Source organism: Schistocerca americana, chromosome 6 (genome assembly GCF_021461395.2).
Source record: "Schistocerca americana isolate TAMUIC-IGC-003095 chromosome 6, iqSchAmer2.1, whole genome shotgun sequence".
Taxonomy (NCBI): domain Eukaryota; kingdom Metazoa; phylum Arthropoda; class Insecta; order Orthoptera; family Acrididae; genus Schistocerca; species Schistocerca americana.
Window position 1 is genome coordinate 330,188,831 of NC_060124.1, and position 20,112 is coordinate 330,208,942.

Below are 20,112 nucleotides of genomic sequence, written 5' to 3' on the forward strand. Positions count from 1 at the left end.
GTTTATTTGGTTGTGATATGTAAATATATGAGAAGAGTATTTGTGACTGTTTTCATTACCTGATTTAGAAATAGCAAAATGATGAATGAAACACAAATTATGTAACTAATTTTATCTTATTTACACAACATTTCGCATTTTTAGGTTCATATGACAATAAAATAAATGCCCTTGAAGCATTATTAAAATTGCACATCTCAACTCTAGGAATCCTACTGTTTCTATAGGATGTGCATATGACTTTAATGTCAGCCTGTTCTGACACTGATGATGTGTTTGTTATTTGGTGCAGTGACACTACAGTGTGTTCCTAGATGTTGCTGGATTTTCTGTACAGATAAAAATATATTTTTTAACTGTTCTTCAATACCGTATCTATTACTTTTTAATTGACTTTTATGCAAATTCATAAAGAACCATATCGTCCACTATCTAGAAAACTTAAAATGTGAACTCTGCCATCCCTATATATATGAGATTGTTGTCTTTTAATACACCTGACATGAACCATTTTGTTCTTTCACAATGTAACAAAAACAAAGAAAATTTTGTGTTTCCAGCCCACCACCTCAAAGTGAATGAAAATAATAATACATTAAAAGGGAACAAGTTGCTGCAGATGAATTTAGGTACACTTAAAAGAAAATTGTATGTGGTGCTGACACTGAAATGTTGTTACTCAGTGGATAAATTCATGCAGGACAAACTGGAAATTTGAGCTGGATACAATGTTTTACATCCTAAGAAATATCATTATAGTGTTATTGTTCATATAATACTTTATTATTAGTGTAAAAATCTTGTAATTGTATTATAAATTTTTGACATATCTTCTGTGTGCAAACCAAATAGATTGCAAATGTATGTCATCAGATGAATAAACCACAATTCCAGTCTTTCTTCACTACATTCCTACATAAATATATATTAGACTTTGTCCTGTCATATATTTTTAACACATCTCACTGTTGCCAACAGATAGGTGCTTAACTAAAATCATGGATGCTGCTCTTTCTATTTTGTTGTGTTCTAAAACGATAAACTAGCATTTGTTCACTACATTACTACACAAATATATTACACTTTGTCCTATCACCTGTAGATCTACATCTTAAATACATCTCACTGTTACTGTCAGATAGATGCCAAATAAAAAACATGAGTGCTGCTTTCTGTATTTTGTCTTGTTCTAAAATGACAGACATATACGTTATGCCAGCATTGTATGAATAAAATGCTGCCTTCATACTACAATAAAATAAAACTTTTGGTTTACATCAAAACATTATGATTATTTGTCACCAGTGTGGTTTGTGGCGTAATAATGGATGGGATCTAAATACATGTCAGTCAGATGGGGTCCCTCGCAACCAAGTATTGGAGTGCCACTGTACAACTCTTGGCAATTACAGGTATGTCTCTGCTGTAAGTCTCACATGCTACGCAATAAATGATGAATATTTGTGTCTTTAGAACTAGAGTGCAAAGAAGTCAACAATAGATTCCAAGTATTTACTAATAAAGGATGATTTGGATGCCAAGGGAAAAGCAGGATCAGTGAATAATTATAAAAAAGATGACCTAAGTCATTCAGAAAATAAGTTAATACATACCTAAACTGTGGCCAAATAAAATGCAAAGTATAAGATGTAATAAATATATTCAAATACCATCTTCTGTTAAAATTCAAATAAAAGTAAAGCTACAATGGATAATATGAATATGGAAAGGATAGATAGCTACTCCCCATTTGTGTTGCAGACTGGCACGAAGAAGGAGAATGCTGAAATATTTAAGCTTTTGTGTAGAGCTGTTCTTCAGAAACAGCTATACACATTCACACAAGAATAACTCTCTCACACACTCACTGTCTCTGGATACTAATGGTTTAAGATGCTTCAGAATCTTTTAGATTTCCTAATTTTCCAGTTTATCTCTACACAGTCAATGTGTTTACTATGCTGATCATAGCATTTTACTCCCAGATCTATTTTCTTATTCATTATCAGATCTATTCCTGCATTACCCATATTGCATTCATATTTATGACCCTGTACTCACTTGATCAGACTCCTGTTCATCCTGCCACCATACTTCATTAATTCCCACCATATCTAATGTCAACCTATCCATTTCCCTTTTGCAATTCTCTAACCTTCCTACTTGAGGTATAAACACCCCACATTTCAACCCATAGACCACATTTTGTTTCTCATGATGACAATAACCTCCTGAGTAGTTCCCACCCAGAGATCTGTATGTGGGTCTATTTTACCTGCAAACTATTTTTTTCGAGAGGATGCCATCATCATCACCCCTTAGAGTAGAACTGCATGACATTTAGGAAAACAGCAGCTTAGTTTCCCCTTGCCTTCATCTGTTCACAGTACCAACATTACAAGGCAATGTTGGCTGATGTTATGTGGCCAGATAAGTCAGTCATCCAGACTGTTGCCACAGCAACTGCTGATTAGGCTGCTGCCCCTCTATTGTAGTTGAACCTATTGTATTGTATCATTGAGGCCTGCAATCCATCCCACAACAGGAAGATCCATTCATGAGGGTCACTAAATATAATCACATTTTGATTAATGGCTTTGAGTAACACTTAATTTGGTGACTGAGGAATATAATGTCATTTGAAATATGAAGAAAAGGAGGGCACAGGGAACATTGTTTCAGTATATATGGTTAATGCTAGGGTAAAGCTATAGAAAGGGAACTTCAACAATTATTTATGAATATTTGTAAAGAAGAGCAATGACTCAGATCTGGAATAATGCTTTAATTAGTCTCCTTCACAAGAAAAGAGGCATATAGAACATTAAGGACTATACACCTGCAAGGTTCCTATATGTAATGTGCAAGATATTCACTAAAATTATCAAGTGCCCACATAGAAAAAAAGGAGAGGAAGGAACAAGCTGCTTATAAAAGGGTTGTTGCACAGTACACCATTTTTGAGTGATTAATGAAATTATAAAATGAAGCAGTGACTATGAATTACCACTTAATCTTATTTTCATACATAGTGAGTAAGAACCTAGTTTCAACAAAATCTGTACTGACAGTCCTTGAGAAACAAAATGTTGATCCAGACTGTATTAGTATACTGAATAACACATTCTTAATGCAAGACTACATGAGAATACTATAAAATTCAAAACTGAAAAAGCTTATGCATGGAAGTTCCATATAACCAAAACATTTCTCAGCAGATCTAGAAGAAAATTTCAGATCTTTAAACTGGGAAAAAATGTTTGTGTTACCAGAACATCCCTAAATCACCTTCTTTGCAGTCACTTCTTCTGTATGAGAGTCTGAATAACACAATTACAGGATTCACTCTTGCCAATAGTGACAGCACTTAATAAAATTAGAAGAATTATATCAGGTTTAACAATCTACCCTTGCATATACACTCATAAACTGTAAAGATTGTGCTGTAATTATTAACACTGAGCCATGTAATAAATTTGGTAATTGTGTTCTTTTGTTTCACGCATGCAACAAATTTGCAGTAATATTTTATCAGTTTCTCTTTTTCTAATTTTAACATTTTGTTAATTGGCAAAAAATGGCCCAATAATTTTAAATACATTATTTATAATTTCTTTTAGTGCCTCGTGTTATGTTGGATTGATTTTAATACTCATGGTATCTACATAAAGAGCAAAATAAATGTGTCATTGCAAATTCAGTGACTCATTCTTATTTTACTTACAGTGTTTTTATTGCTGATGTTCCTCCAAAAACAACTACTCGAATCACTGAAAGTGCTGCTATGACTGTCAGACCAGTGGAACATCTAACATCTAGTCACACAGAATCTAGCACTGGACGTATGTCTACAGTAGTTTCAACAAGTTCATCTTCACCAACTGCCTCTACTGTCACATCAACTATTAAAATGACTGAGTCAGTGTCAGATACTACAGTACTGTCGACAGGGAAAAACACAGTGTCTTCAGCTAATACAAGAACTCCATTAGAAGCAGTTACAACTGCAACTGCAACCATGTCAAGTTCTCCTGTTGCCAAAAGAACCTCTGGAAGTGATGTGACAGAGTCTTCAACATCACTGTATCAAGTTGGGACGGGATCAGCAGAAGAATCTACAACTGAGATAAGTTCTCATTTGACCACAAGACTTCCAGGAAAAGTTATCTCAAACAATACAGTATATAATGTCATATTTAGGTAAATCACATAAACTTTTAACAGCCAGGAGGCACTTGTCATTCATTTATAGCTGAAATAGAGTCTTTCAAATAATGGAAAATCCAGGATGGAATGTAACAATATTATGAGAAGGTAAGATGCTACTCACCATCTAGCAGAGATTCTGAGTTGCAGATTGGTACAACATAAAGATTTTCACACTTAAAGCTTTTCACCAATGGCCCCTGACAACAGTAGACACACATACGCACACACACACTCATGTAAATGCAATTCACACACATGACTGCAGTCTCAGGCAACTGAAACCACACTCAGTTGCCTGAGACTGCAATTGTGTGTGTGAGTTGCATTTGCATGAGTGTGTGTGTGCCTATGTGTGTCTATGTTGACAAATAAGAAGATGGTATCTGTTCTTTCAGACATGTCCAAAAGAAGAGATACCATCTTCATATAGTTAAGGCTAACCAGCCATTGACCTTCTTCTTCTGTGCTGGATTCACATGCATTGCCCGAACTCTTACGGGATTCGGTAAGATTGTGTGCCGCGAGTAATGAGTGTAGTGGGCAGCGGCACTATGAATGTAGTGTGTGGACATTAAGCTGGGAATGTGAGTCTCACGAGGAGTGTGCAAGGGATAAATCCCTGCAGTCACACAATCCTCTGTGCCCTTGGTGGCTCAGATAGATATAGTGTCTGCCATGTAAGTGGATATCTCGGGTTCGAGTCCCGATTGGGGCACACATTTTCAACTGTCCCCGTTGATGTATATCAACGCCTGTTGACAGCTTAGGGTCTTGATTTACTTATCATTTCATAACTGACAAAGGCCATTGGCCAAAAGCCTTAAGTGTGAAAATCTTTTTGTTGTGCCTATCTGCGAGTCAGCATCTCTGCTATATGGTGAGTGGCAACTTTCCTTCTCATAATATTGAAATAGAGTGTTTGTTAAGTATGTTAATGACTCATTCTTAATTTGTTCTATGATTTAATTACTAATTAATTAATATAAGAAAGAATTCAGTTTCATCCTTAGAGTATCTGAGACCTTTATTACAAGGTTGTTTTATTTTTTTCCATGTCTTTAAAACTGGCTGCAAAAGTCCCAGGTTGAGTGAATTCTGCACCAGAGGATATTAATAATTTAATAAGATCTTGAAAATATATTGATAGAATATGTATTGTTGCCTACACTGTGCTGCATTTTATACAAATCTCATGTTGAATAATGTGCCTTTATTCAGTGTAGCATCTCCTGTTAATTGTTTCTTTTTAAGCAGCCTTATAAGATATTGATTATAATGTCCAAAGCTTAGACTTGTGTTGATACAAAACACCTGTAACTTTTCTTTTTGTGCAACAGTTTAGCTGTTAAACCTCCTTTTTAACAAATTTTTAATTACTGATAACAAAACCTCTCTCTCTCTCTCTCTCTCTCTCTCTCTCTCTCTCTCTCTCTCTCTCTCTCTCTCCCTCTCTCTCTCTCTCTCTGTCTCTACCTCCTTCACACACACACACACACACACACACACACACACTCACTCTCTCTCTCTCTCTCTCTCTCTCTCTCTCTCTCTCTCTCTCTCTCTCTCTCTTCCCTTCTCTGTTGTGTGTGTGTGGCATATTATTGCTCACTAATGTGTTTCTTACTTACTCATTAATACACATTATTTTATTTTCTGCATGTACTTCTTGATATGCATGTTTCAGAATAGTATTTCTTGATACGCATGTTTCAGAATAGAAGAAGATTTTGGAAAAATTGTTAGCAAAAATGAAAAACAATTTGAAAATCATTTGAAGATACAGATCCTAGATCAAGTGCATGAAATGCCCAGTAACATGATATATGGCATATATTTAACTAATGGTAAGTATCTAGCTGAATGAAGCACCTATACACCCCTTAGTCATTGGTTGTCATTAGAGACATTTTAAAACAATAAAAACAATATTTCTAAAAAAATATATTGCTCAGAATGTTTCTCTGCATTGTAGTGTTACGTTATCAGTAATGTGGTATATCTCTCTTCATGTAATGATATAAATTCTGAACAATTTTTTACAAATACAGAGGGGTCCAAAAAAATGTATCCACTGTTTAAAATTCCATAGCTGTCAAACTAATTGACAGAGTTGTCTCATCCTTGATAGTGTAATAGTTTGTAGTTCTGGCAATCGCCACACAAGCGTTGTATTGCATTGTTTTGTTTTGTCAGATGACAGTTGCCAGATAGTCAGTGTTTTGTTCTTAGTTGCACCTAGTTACTCGAGTAAACATGGCTGGCACAAGGCTTACATTCAATAAAAGGAAGTCAGTTTTGAAATGGTATTTTAAGCACGAAAACATTAATGAGGTTCAACGGCAATGGTGTAATGAGTATCAAACAGAGCCACCGACACGTTTAACGATTCATCGCATTCAAGACAAATTTGAAGCCGAAGGCTGTATTAAAGATGTACACAAACAACTATCTGGATGACCTGTAACAGTAACAAGTCCAGCTAACTCCCATCATGTGTTACAACAATTCACTCACTCACCACAGGAGTCTGTGACATAGTGTGCCCATGAAACTAGATTGAGTCGCTCAAGTGTTTGGCGAATTTTGAAGACAGCAAAATGGAAGTGCTACATCCCATGATTGCTACACGCAATGAACAAGGATGACCCAGATCATAGAATGGAGTACTGCGAGTGGTTTACTAACATGGTGCGCAACGATGAAGAGTTTGCAGAGATGATTGTGTGGTCTGATGAGGCACAGTTCAAACTCACCACAATTGCATCTGCTGGGCCGCCAAAAATCCAAACATCCATGTAGATAAAGCAGTGAATTTGCCAGGAGTAAATGTGTGACGTGGGTTGTCATAACGGGGCTTGATTGGGCTATTGTTTTTTGCGGGACAGTTACCGGTGACATGTACCTTCAGAAGCTTGACACATCCATTTTACCTGCCATCCAAAACTTGTAAGGAGACAGAAGAGTTTACTTTCAACAAGATGGCACCCCAGCCCACTACCAAAATCGTGATAGGGTGTATCTCGATGAAAATCTACCAGGAAGATAGAGAGGTTGTAGAGGTGCTGTGGAGTATCCACCATGTTCCCCAGACCTAACTCCTCTGGACTTTTACCTGTGGCTGAACACTAAAGGACATCGTTTATTGGCAAAAGCCATGCCCATTGGATGAACTTCAAGAGTCCATTGTACATTCATGTGCCAATATCCAACTGAACACATTGCAGTCAGTAGTTCATGCTGCAGTTCAGCAGCATCGTTTGTGTGTGGATGTTAATGGTGACCATTTCAAATACCTACAGTTGGACTTTAAGCTACACTTTCACCAAAAATGAGACAACTCCGTCAATTAGTTTGCAAGTTATGGACTTTTAAACAGTGGATACATTTTTTTGGACCCCTCTGTATAGTGAGTAAATATAATAAGAATCATCCACCTGTAAAGCTGTTTTTAAACATAGGAAAATAGAAATATGTGAAAAATAAGAAAGAAATAACATGAGTAAAAGAATGAAACACACTAAGAATTTATTTCTGGGAGCATATTTTTATGAAAGCTTATGTAAGTTTCACATACCGTAGTGCAAATGCAAATTGAAAAAGAGACGTGAAAGTATAAAGTAAAATGGTCTGTGAGTTAGACAACTGGCTCTACTCATCTTAATGCGAAGCCATTGCACAGCATGGAGATAAAGATACTTGTGGAATTCTCTACCATAATAAGCAAGTATTTCTTACTTAAAAACTAAAAGGAAAAAACTAGTAACATGACAGTGTGAAATGAGGAAAATGGTAATAAGAAAATGCTCAGAACTGTATGTTGTCATAAGTAAAGGAGACATAGTAGGTAGGACTTGATTCTAAATTGTTCTACAGTACATGTACTATGAATGTGAACCCAGGTCTGAAGTCAGTCTTCCTGTTATTTTTTTCATAGCAGAGGGTCTTTTTCTCTTACTCAACTTCTAAATGTACTTTTGAACTGTGTCAGATTTGTTGTTACCAGCAGGTACAATCAGACTGAGAACAAGTGCTTTTACTGGGATGGAATGTTGCTAGTCAGATTGGCAGCCCATCCACATCAAGCAATCTCACACAGACAATTGAATAGTGTCCTGGTGATTTTTAAAAAGTTCATTGCCATTTTCAAGACTTGTAGTTTTCATGTTACTTTATTCTCTGAAAGTTACCTTAGAAACTTGGAAGATTTCGTTTCTATAAACATTTTTGGGAGATTCATCAGGGGCATATGCATCCCATGACTTTCCCCCTGCATCTACATCAGGATGAGGAGAGACAAAGTACAATTTTGACAATATTTCTTCTAGCTTATCACACATTAATGGGAACAAAGAAGGCAAATGATGTGGCACATCAAGTACCCACCACCATCACACACCTTATGGCAAGATTAACAACAGTGTTCTTGGATTGTTTCAGCTCTTGATTTAGTGGAGTGTTGGTAGGGAGTTTTGGGGGATGTGTCAAGTTGAAAAGGTCAGCTAGGCAAGGTCTGGCATTAGGAGGGGTTGACGAAGAGGAACAATGTGGGTAGCATAGGGGTTGGATATTAGTATCCCAAGGTGGTAGTAGGATGTTAGCAGGGTGGTAACTTATGGAGGTGGTCTCTGGAATGCTCTTTCAGGTATTGGAGTGCAAGGGACTCAATTTTAGAAGTGTGATGGATGTAGTAGGGATTGCACAGTAGCAGTACCTTGCAAAGGGAACATAGTAGTTAGCTTTTGCAGTACCAGGTTTGTGAGGGGCATGGACAGGTAGAACCTTTAATGTGAAAGTTAGTATGAAACAAGAGGAGCGATCCAGAGAATGTTACCTTGCCACAGTTTGCGCAGCTCCCCCCCCCTGTTGGAGGTTCATGTCCTCCCTCATCCATGGGTGGATGTGAGTGTGAATGTGTGTGTGTGTGTGTGTGTGTGTGTGTGTGTGTGTGGGTGTGTGTGTGGGTGGGTGTCGGTGTGTGTGTTGTCCATAGCATAAGTTAGTTTAAGTAGTGTGTAAGCCTAGGGACTGAAGACCTCAGCAGTTTGGTCCCATAGGAACTTGCCACAAATTTACATTTCCAGAGAATGGAATTTTTATGGTTAGTCCTTTGGTTGGTGGGGGTGGAAGTGGGGGGAGGGGGAGGGGGGGGGGGGGAATTCCATGGTTTAACAAATCTTAGGCTCTTCCCAGAACCTCTTTCCTGAATCAAATGCCCTCTTCACCCCTATGACGTTCGAAAAACACACCTACTAAGTGATCTTCAAAATCAACAAACCCAACAATGCTGTGTGACCCATTGCAGCAAGTTATTCTTCCCACACTGAAATAATTTCAGCCCTCATTGATCAACACTTCCAACCAATTGTCAGAAATGTCACATCCCATGTCAAAGAGACCAACCACTTACTTTACCAACTCTTCACCATCCCCACCCCTTTACCTCCTGAATCCCTATTCATCACTGTTGGTGATACTTCCCTGTACACCAACATTCCTCATGCCCATGGTCTTGCCACTATAAAACACAAACTCCCTCATTGTCCTTCAGATTCCAAACCCATTACCTGATTCATCATACATGTTACTAACTTTATCCTAAGTCACAACTACTCCTCCTTTGAAAGGAAGGTATACAAAGAAATCCATGGCTTAGCCATGGGCACCTACATGGTACCCTCCTGTGCTGACCTGTTTATGGACCATCTAGAGGAAACTTCCCAAAACCCCAAAGCCCTGGTCTGGTTCAGGTTCTTTGATGACATCTTCCCAACTTCAACAGCTTCCCTCCCATCCACTTCACCTGGACCCGCATTCCTTGATATTGTCCTCCCCTCTGATGGCTCTATCTGCACCTCTGACCGCATTAAACCCACCAACCACCAACAGTACCTGTATGTCAGTAGCTGCCCTCCCTTCCACACCAAAAAATCCCTACCATACAACCTGGCCAACTGAGGACAGCATTCACAGACAGGCACTATCCCACAGACCTAGTCCACAAAAAGATTTCCTGTGCATATCCTAACACACCCCCAATCCTCCCACCACTGCACCAAAAATCAGCTGCAATGGAGCATGTACCATCCCAGAGTGGAACAACTGAACCACATCCTTTGTTAGTGCTTTGATTATCTATCACAAGCCTACCCAAGATCCCTCAAACCCTTCCTAAAGTGGTCTTCCATCACTCATCCAACCTGTACAGCATTGTATTCCACCAGCATGCCACTCCTAACCCCAAGTGGAACAACTGAACCACATCCTTTGTTAGTGCTTTGATTATCTATCACGAGCCTACCCAAGATCCCTCAAACCCTTCCTAAAGTGGTCTTCCATCACTCATCCAACCTCTACAGCATCGTATTCCACCACCATGCCACTCCCAACCCCAAGTGGAACAACTGAACCACATCCTTTGTTAGTGCTTTGATTATCTATCACCAGCCTACCCAAGATCCCTCAAACCCTTCCTAAAGCGGTCCTCCATCACTCATCCAACCTGTACAGCATCGTATTCCACCACCATGCCACTCCCAATCCCAAGTGGAACAACTGAACCACATCCTTTGTTAGGGCTTTCATTATCTATCACCAGCCCACCCAAGATCCCTCAAACCCTTCCTAAAGTGGTCTTCCATCACTCACCCAACCTGTACAGCATCCTATTCCACTGCCATGCCACTCCCAATCCCAACTCCTTGCCACAAGCATCATATTCCTGTGGAAGAACAGGTGCAGTAACTGCCCAATCCAACCATCCAGCACTTCCTATTGCAGTTCTACCACAGAATTATCCCTCCCCATCAGAGGATGAGCCACCTTTGAAAGCAATCAAGTCATATACTTGTAGCTCTGCTGAAATCATTGCACATCTTTTTATACCAGTATGACTACCAGCCAGCTGTCCATGAGAATGAATGGCCACCACCAAACTTTGGCCAAGAACTGTGTGGATACCCTATGGCATAACAAACAGCTGAACATAACATATTTGATTTCAATGGCTGCTTCACATTCCGGTACATCTGTATTCTCCCTTTACCATCAGTTTTTTTTTCTTTAAAAAAATGTTCCAAGATGGGAGTTATCTCGACAACACATTCTCCACTCCTGAAATCATCCCAGCCTCAGCCTACAGTAATCTACTCTCCCCACATCCTCCACCCAAAAGTTTCCGCCTCCTTCTGTCCTATTACCTCTTCTCAATGCATGTCTGCTCACTGATCACCCTTGTTGTGAACCACTCTCTGCCAACACAACCGCCAGTCTTTTCTCCTTCTCTGCTCCTCTCCTTTTCTGCTCCCATTTTACTCACCCTCCCCTCTCACTTCGTCCCTCCCTCACAGCCTCCTGACAGTGCACCTGGCAGCCTTTCCTGCCACCATCTAGTCTGTGCTGCATGCTCTGCCAGGCAGTGTGGATTTCCACCTCCACACCCATACCCTACTATTCCACCCCACCCCCTTTCCTGCGCCACTCCGAATTGCTGCTTTCATTTGATGCAATACGGTTTGAGCAGCCAAAGATAATGATCATGTGTGTGAAGGTGTGCTTGCTTGTGTGAATGTGTGTGTGTGTGTGTGTGTGTGTGTGTGTGTGTGTGTGTGTGTGTGTGTGTGTAGTGTAGTGTATGTGAATATATGTGTGTGTGTGTGTGTGTGTGTGTGTGTGTGTGTTGTGTGTTCCTTTCTGAAGAAGGCCTTGTCCAAAAGCTGAAATGTGTAACACTATCTTCATTGAGCCTGTCTGCAGGTCAGCTTATCATCTTTACAGTGAGTAGCAACCTATTCTTTTTGTAATACTGTTGATATTCTAACTGGATGTTTCACTGTTTTATCCTTCTTTCTAGGGATTAAATGAGAAGGGAACCACTGCCTGGTGGTGGAGGAGAAACTCCAAAGGCAAAGGAAGACAACCCCAACAGAAAATCCTTTCTTGCGTTAGGCCTAACAAGGCAGTAGGGAAGTCTTCATACGTTGCTTTCAAAATACAGATGAGCCTCGGAATGACCCACTCAGAATTTGACCCCACAGCTTCTTCAAGTACTGGTATGAATGGTGGGAGACCTGATGATATTTATCAGTACAAGAAGATGAAACCAAATGCACTAAAAAATAACCTAAATATTGGCACCCTTAATATATTAACCCTCAATGGAAAAAAGGAAGAAATAACAGATCTACTAACAGAGAGAAAGTTAGATATTTTGGGATTAAGTGAAACAAAGTGGAAGGGAAAAGGTAAGAAGAATTTGAGAGGAGGAGGAAAACCGTACTGTAGTGGGAATAAGAGATTTGGAAGACATGGTGTGACAGTGATGGTGAATAAGAATGTACAAAATTATATTGAATGTGTGAGATATATATGAGACAGGATCATAATCTTAAACCGGACATTCCAAAAAGAAACACTAAACGTTATCCAGATTAATGCACCTCAAGTGGGATGTAGCAAAGAAGAGAAGATGGACATTGAAAATTAGTTAGAGAACCATATAGAGAGTGCTAATACAGTGATGGGAAATTTTAATGCATAAATAGGCAAAGACAGAAAGGAATTTGAGCAAGTATTGGGATGTTTTGGATATGGAGACAGAAATGAAGAAGGAGAAAGACTCCTGGACTCGTGCCAGAGGAATGGAATGAAAATAGCAAACAGCTGGTTTTGAAGAGAGGAAGTCATGTTATCACCAGATACAGTTGGGATGGAAGAACCAAGAGTGTAATTGATTATATTCTAGTAGATGTGGAATGGGGAGAGAAAGCAACAAATTTGAAGGTAATTCCAAGTGTGAGTGCAGATGGAGACCATAGATTACTGGTGGGACAATGGAAAATGAATCAGTGTCTGAAAAATAGAAAAAAGAAGAAAGTGATGAGTATACGGGATTGGGAACTGAAGGGGAGTGAAAGTGCTGAGAAGTATAAAGAATTAATCACACAAAAATTTCCAAAAGAAGTTTACTGCAATGTACAAAAAGACTGGAGTTAATTCAAAGACACTTTAGCTGAATCAGCACAAAAAGTATGTGGTAGAACGTCTGGAAAGGAAAAAATAAGACAGTCAAGTTGGTGGGATGATACCACAATCCGAGCAGTTAGAAGAAAAAATGGAGCATGCAGAAAGTGGTGCAAAACTAAAAATGATGAGGACCATAAAAGATATGTAGAGGAAAAGAAGAAGTGTAAAGAAATAGTGGAAACAGCAAATAAAAGAGCATGGGAAGAGTTTACAAAAAAACTTGAAGAAGATGTGAAGAGCAATAAGAAAATGTTCTATAAAATGATGAAAAATAAAAGGAAGGCTTCTGAAGTACCGGTAAAGATGGAAACAGAGGATGGTACTGTGATTGAAGATCCAGGAAATATAAAAGATCTCTGGAGATAACATTTTAAGAAACTGTTAAACGCTGAGGATCATGTACACAAGGAAACAACAAATAATGGAGAAACTGAGAGAAGTTGGGAAGCAGAATTAGGACAAATTACACAGGAAGAAATGGAAATAGCTGTGAAGAAGATGAAAGGGGGGAAAGCCCCAGGACCTGATGAAGTATCAGTAGACATGATAAGAGCAGCAGGTAGTGGGAATGCAGTGGCTGTAAAGAATACTGTCAAGTGTGTGGAGAAATAGTACAGCACCTGGTGATTGGAGAAGAGGAGACATTGTTCCCATCTTCAAAAAAGGCAATAAAAAACTTTGTAAAAACTACAGAGGAATAAACCTTATTAGTCATACATCCAAGATTTTTGAAAGAGTTTTACTAAACTGAATAAGTGAAAAGATAGAAAAGGAGCTGTGTGAAGAACAGCATGTGTTTAGGAAAGGAAGAAGCACAACCGACCTGATATTTTCTATCCGTCAACTTATGGAAAAAAGCTGGGAGTATAACAAAAGGGTGATAATTGTTTTTATAGACATAGTAAAGGCATATGACTCAGTTAACAAGGAAAGACTCTGGGAAGAAATGAAGAAGATAGGTATAGAAGATGGATACATTAATGTAATAAAGACAATGTACAGAGGACACAACTGTAGAATTAGAACATCATTGTGGAACTCTGAATACTTCGAAATAAAACAAGGACTTAAACAAGGAAGTATTCTATCTCCTGCACTTTCTAATGTTGTGATGGACGGAATGAATAGGGCAGTTACAGATATAGTAAAATAAAAAGACAAAAAGATGATTTTTGCAGATGATATAGTAATACACGGTGATAAAGGGATAGATGTACAGTTACAACTTGATGTGTGGAGGGAAATAATGAAAAGGTATGAATTAAAAATAAATAAAGATGAGAGTGAAGTAATGGTATTTGGAAGAGACAAAAGGATCAACAGAAATATTATGGAGAACCCCTCAAAGTGGTAGACAGTTTCACTTATTTAGGGAGTGAAATATCAAGTGATGGAAGAATAACCAATGAAATTAATAGGAGGTTACATAAGGTAGGCAATTTCTGCCAAACAATGAAACACCTGATTTGGAATAACGAAGTTTCAGAAAAAGCAGAACTCCTTATGTATAAGTGTTATTACTTCCATACTGTCACCATTGGAGGAGAAACATGGATGATAACAGAAAGGGACTGGAGCAGGCTGCAAGCAGGGGAAATGAAATTTCTCAGAACAGTTAAGGGAAAAACAAGAATGGACAGAGTAAGGAATTTAGATATTAGAAAGGACCTTAAACAAGAAAGTATGAGAGAAGAAATTTAAAAAAAGAGAGAAAAAAGAAAGAGATTAAGATGGTACGGGCCTGTTAAGAAGATGCATGGGCAGAGACTTCCCAAAATTATGGAACAACTAAAGATAGATGGAAAAAGACCTAGGGGGCACCAAAGAACACAGTGGAAAATGGGAGTGAGAATATCTGTGGAAAGGAGGGGTGTGACCTGGAAGCAAGAGGTGGAAGAAAAGTGGTGGGAGGACCAAGCCAAATGGAGAGGACTTATCAGTACCCAGACCCGGCAGTAGTTGTAGTGGGATACCAATACGGATACAATAATAATAATAATACATTATCATCACGCCATGTCACAATGCCAGTTTCATAGATGCTGGTGACAAATTTCTTCCACTTTTTCAGTTCTCGTATGGCTTTCCCTCACAAATCCTAACCCAAAGGAGACCACTTTCAGTGACATCCTTCTTAAGTATGTCAGTCCATCTTCTTCTTAGCCATCCATCATGTCTTTTCATAGTTATAGCCATTTCAAGAGACTTCATGGCTATTGTACCACCTCCAATGCAGGTTGGTGTGGCAATGAGGCAGGATTGGGCCAACAAGTGGTGGAGGAGACATGGAAGCCCAGGAGGTTGCAGGGAAAAGCAGCTGCAAATGTAACAAGTTCTTTGTTGTCACGTATGCACTGCTTGATACACTGGGTCATTGGCTGGCTGGCCACTGAATTCTGCTGGGCTGGTTGTCTGTACGCTCCACAGTGCTGACACTGATACTGTACTGAGTGTTGCCAGGCCTATTACATAAGTCGGTAGCATGTTCTCCAGGCCAGCGGCATGTACTCAACAATGGTTTATCTGCTGTGATGCCAGGAGATCCACAGATGCATCATGATGGTGGATATCCACCATGTTGGGACACCTGTTCAGCAATGAAGGATGATGGCTGGCGTGCACAGGGCGCGACTCACTGCCCTCTAGTCAGGAGTCAGCCATGCCACTGGAGATAACCTCAGATGGGCAGCTGTACCATGACACTAGTTCCAAGGAAGGACTTAGAGCAGACAGCTGTTGCACTGCTGTGGTCTCAAACTGGTAACTTCTACTAGAAGGTCCATGTGGTGTCCTTGTCCATCACAGCTCCATCATCATTGTGGGACTGCGAGACTAAGAATAATTTTATTACAAAAATGTCCAATATTTACAGCTGACAGCAGCTTGCTTGTTGTGCATATGCTCCACTACCAGTCATGTATTCAAAGGCACCACTGCCCTGTCACTGTGGTAATCTCCCTTGCCCATTGCTGTATTTGTCTGTGCAGTACCACTGAGTTACCTATTTCAGCAAGCTAATCTGCCCCACAAAATTACAGTGACATTGTTGAATTATTACACTGACAACATCTTGCACTCACCTGCTGTCAGCACTGCTCCAATACACTACATAGGCTTCACACTAATATGCCCATATGTGGACAATATGCTGCACTATTATGATTTCCTCTATCCATTTCAGATGACCATACCATCTTAATCTAGATTGATGAGTTTTTCCAGTAAGCTGAGTTTTGCGCCTGCACCTGTTCTGTTCCTTTCATTTCTTATCTTACTCTGTTTTCTTTGCTTCAGCATAGATTTAATAAACTTCATTTCAGCATATGTTTTTTTGCATGGCCACCTTTCACTGCTGCTGTTAAAATCAGTTATTATTGGTCTTCCATCTTCAGCTTACTGCACTTTAATCAGAGAGAATTACACTAGATGTGTTTTGCTTTTATTTATAAATAATCTTCCATGACTACTGGTGTTTCTTTACATATTCTCCAAACCACTGCTTCTCACCTCCTTGCTAGCTGTGGCTGATGTCGAAGACTCTGATTCACATATGCACTTGGGAGTTTTTGCCATTCTGCAATATTTTTTGTGCTGCATTATTTACATTTCACTTTTGTAAATTTAATAAAGGTTATGTGTCATTCTCACTCTGCACAGTAACATCAACCACTGCTAACAAGGAGGGAAGAAGCAGTGGTTTGGAGCATACATAAAGAAACACCAATAAACATGAAAGATGCTTTATAAATGAAAGAAAAACTCTTCTGGTGTAATTCTCTTTAACGAAATTGCAGTAAGCTCAAGTTGGAACATCAATAATAACTGTTTCATTTCAGCATCTTGATGTAGTTATTCTCTCAGTGAAAGCATAGGTCTGCAGTGAATAGGTCAAAATGGGAATGTGGTATGTACTGGTTTTGTGTGTTATCTGACTGTCTCACATGAGGTACTTTACGTGATTGTGAAACTGGCAGCTTTATATGTACCATTTAGAACTTCACTTCCAGTTGAGTTTTCACAGTCTATCACAATTCCCAAATATGGGAAATGTTGCACATCCTCAAAGGATCTTTCAGTCAGCTGTAATTCTGGCTGTTCTTCTTATCTGCCTACCTTTATGACCACAGTATTTGATTTACTTGCTTTGAGACCGAACTCCTCATAGTTATTGTTTCATGTATTCAGTTGTATTTGGATTGCATTTTCCATGTTTAGCTTTTGTTCATCTGCCACTTTTGGCATCCTGCCAGTATCTCTTGAACCCATCACTTCTTGCCTTCTTCTCCCTTCATCTTTTCAGTTCTTCTTTCAGCTTAAAACCTTGGTAGTTTTTCAGTTTCTTTCTAAATGCATTCCTGTCCCTGCTTTTGTCCTCCAAGATAACAATTTCTTTAAGATCTCTATCACTGTTTTAGAACAATAACAGTCTTTTTGGTCTTATGAAATTCCAGATTTTCATTGTTAAATTGTCATCAGACATTCTGACAATGTGTGCATAGAAAAACAATCTTCTCTTTTTTATCAGTGATGTTACTGGTTCAATCTTTTTATACAGTTCCTCATTCTATATCAAACATATGTGCTTATAATGAATGTCTTTCCATTACCACAACAAGTTTATTTTATTTCAAAGGAAATAAGAAGCACACAATGAGAAATGTATCTAGACCACAAATTGAATGCAGTAGGGTATGGCTAAAGGGCACTTACGGTGTCAGTGACTCTTCCACAGTGTGCTGCTATTGGCAATTTGTTTCCATGTTGTAGCTCATTAGGTAACAGTCTATGGTAGCCAATTATAATTGCTGAATGTAATGACTTGTTTTTGGTGGAATATATGAATTCATACTCTTGTTTTTGATGTGGTGAGCATGAGATTGACAATTATTGACCTTGTTATTATAAGTTTAATTGCTGGATTTTATATTTGTTTCTTGTATTGGTTGCTTCTCAGCATATGACAGAATTTCTAGGGATATTGTTTCATATTCCAATGTTACAGTTTGGTTGTGAGTTAGCAAAGTCAATGGATGCGATTGGAGGAAATTCACTGTTGTGATAGACAGATCTTATCATAGCCTTCTGATCATTTCAAAAACTTCATAGAGTATTTTCAGAATATCCTGATTTCTGGTGTGACTGTTAGGCAGGAACCTAAGAGAAAACTGGAAATATTACTGAATATTCTGTTTTATTTGACAGCATTCTGTGCAAGTTATGTAGCCTTAGAAGAACAAGGAAACAGCTCTGTCAGATGTTGCTAACATATAGTAGATTTCATTATCTTGAAAGGAGTACTTCATTTATTTATTTATTATAAAAAAGATAAGTATATATGACATATACTTAAAGACACTGGGTGACATAGTTTTACGCTCTTGTGGGCAAAACATAACAGTGAATTGTAGTTTATTCATCTCTTGACATACACTTGCAATCAATTTATTTTGCTTACAGGAAACTTGTCAAAGATTTACAGTACAATTACAATGGTTTTTATACTAATAAATAATAATATAACACTAAAATGTATTTATATATTTATAGTGGGATATGTAACAGTTTGTATTTAGCTCAAATTACCATTTTGTTTTGCATGAATTCATCCACTGAGTAATAGCATTTCAGTATCAGCGTTACAGCTTTTTTTCTGTGGAACTAAATTCATCAGCATTAACTTTTGACTAGTATATTGACTAGTCCCCGTGTATTCATAGTCAGAATCTGCAAAGCATATAATCCTTTTGGTTTGAGAACCATATCATAGTGTCTTAACTTGCCTCCAGTACTCGGCAGTTTCTTATTGTAGAAGTTTTCACCTGGTTATAAGCTCAGTCCAGTTTACAGATCCTAAGACTGATCAATTCCTGTTCTGAGTAATTCTGTTGGGTTACCTCAGCTAGGTATCTAAATTTCTTCACAAGATTAATCTATCCTTGGTTTAAAACCATCCCTTCTGGCCCATCACTGATGTTTGCCACATATTATGTTTTTTCAAAGGGGACCTATAATCCTGCTTCCTCAGCTATCTCTGTCAATTGCTCAGTCTTTATGTTTGCTGAGTTAACACTCTTGGCAAAAATGGCTAGGTCATCCACAAAGATCAAGTAATCATTGTACACCCCTTTCAGTTTGATCCCTAGTCATCCATTCTTCTTCATTCAGTGCGTTTCTCCATTCTCTAATGACTTTTTCCAAAACACAGATAAACAAGAGTGGAAAGATTCCATTGCATTGGTTGATCCAGTTTTGATTTCAAAGGGCTCCGAGATCTTCCTATGAATTTCACTTTGATACAGTGTTAGTTAGAGTCTGCTTAATCAGACTTATTGATGTGTTATCCACTCGAGATTCTTCCAGAACACTGATGATGGCTCACGGTCAACTGAGTCATATGCTTTTTTGAAATCAATCAATACAACCACATAGTCATACCTACCAGTCATCTCATTCCTGACTATGCTTTGCAGACCAAAAATCTGTTCTGCATAAGAACATCCTTTTCTGAATCTGGTCTGATATTCACTAGTATGTTCATTGAGATGATCTTCAGCTCTGTTCTGGACTACTTTGGAGAGGATATCGTATGGAACAGATAGTAATAAAATATGCCAGTAATTATTATATCCTTTATGTCTCACTTTTTACGGAGTGGGTGGATTAGTGCCGACTGCCACTCATCTCTCCATATATCCTCAGAGTTCATCTAGTATGTTCAGAGTATCTTCTTTTTCAGTTTCAGGAGCTTTGCCACAATTGATTCCTCTCCAGCTAATTCATTATTCAGCTCAACATTACACTTTACAGGTAGTGAAAATTTGTGAAGCTGTGCTTGGATTCGCTAATATGTCAACATCTGTGAATTGTAGAACAATCATCAGC

General features: G+C 38.5%; 1 protein-coding gene across 1 annotated transcript in view; it reads left to right on the top strand.

Moving 5' to 3' along the window:
- The window catches only part of LOC124619798, a 424,654-nt gene that overhangs the window by 337,481 nt on the left and 67,061 nt on the right, over positions 1 to 20,112 (top strand). The window contains exons 27-29 of the mRNA XM_047146390.1: positions 1,306 to 1,412; positions 3,727 to 4,200; positions 5,923 to 6,053. Coding sequence (XP_047002346.1) covers positions 1,306 to 1,412; positions 3,727 to 4,200; positions 5,923 to 6,053 — 712 coding nt within the window. The remainder of the gene's footprint in view (positions 1 to 1,305; positions 1,413 to 3,726; positions 4,201 to 5,922; positions 6,054 to 20,112) is intronic.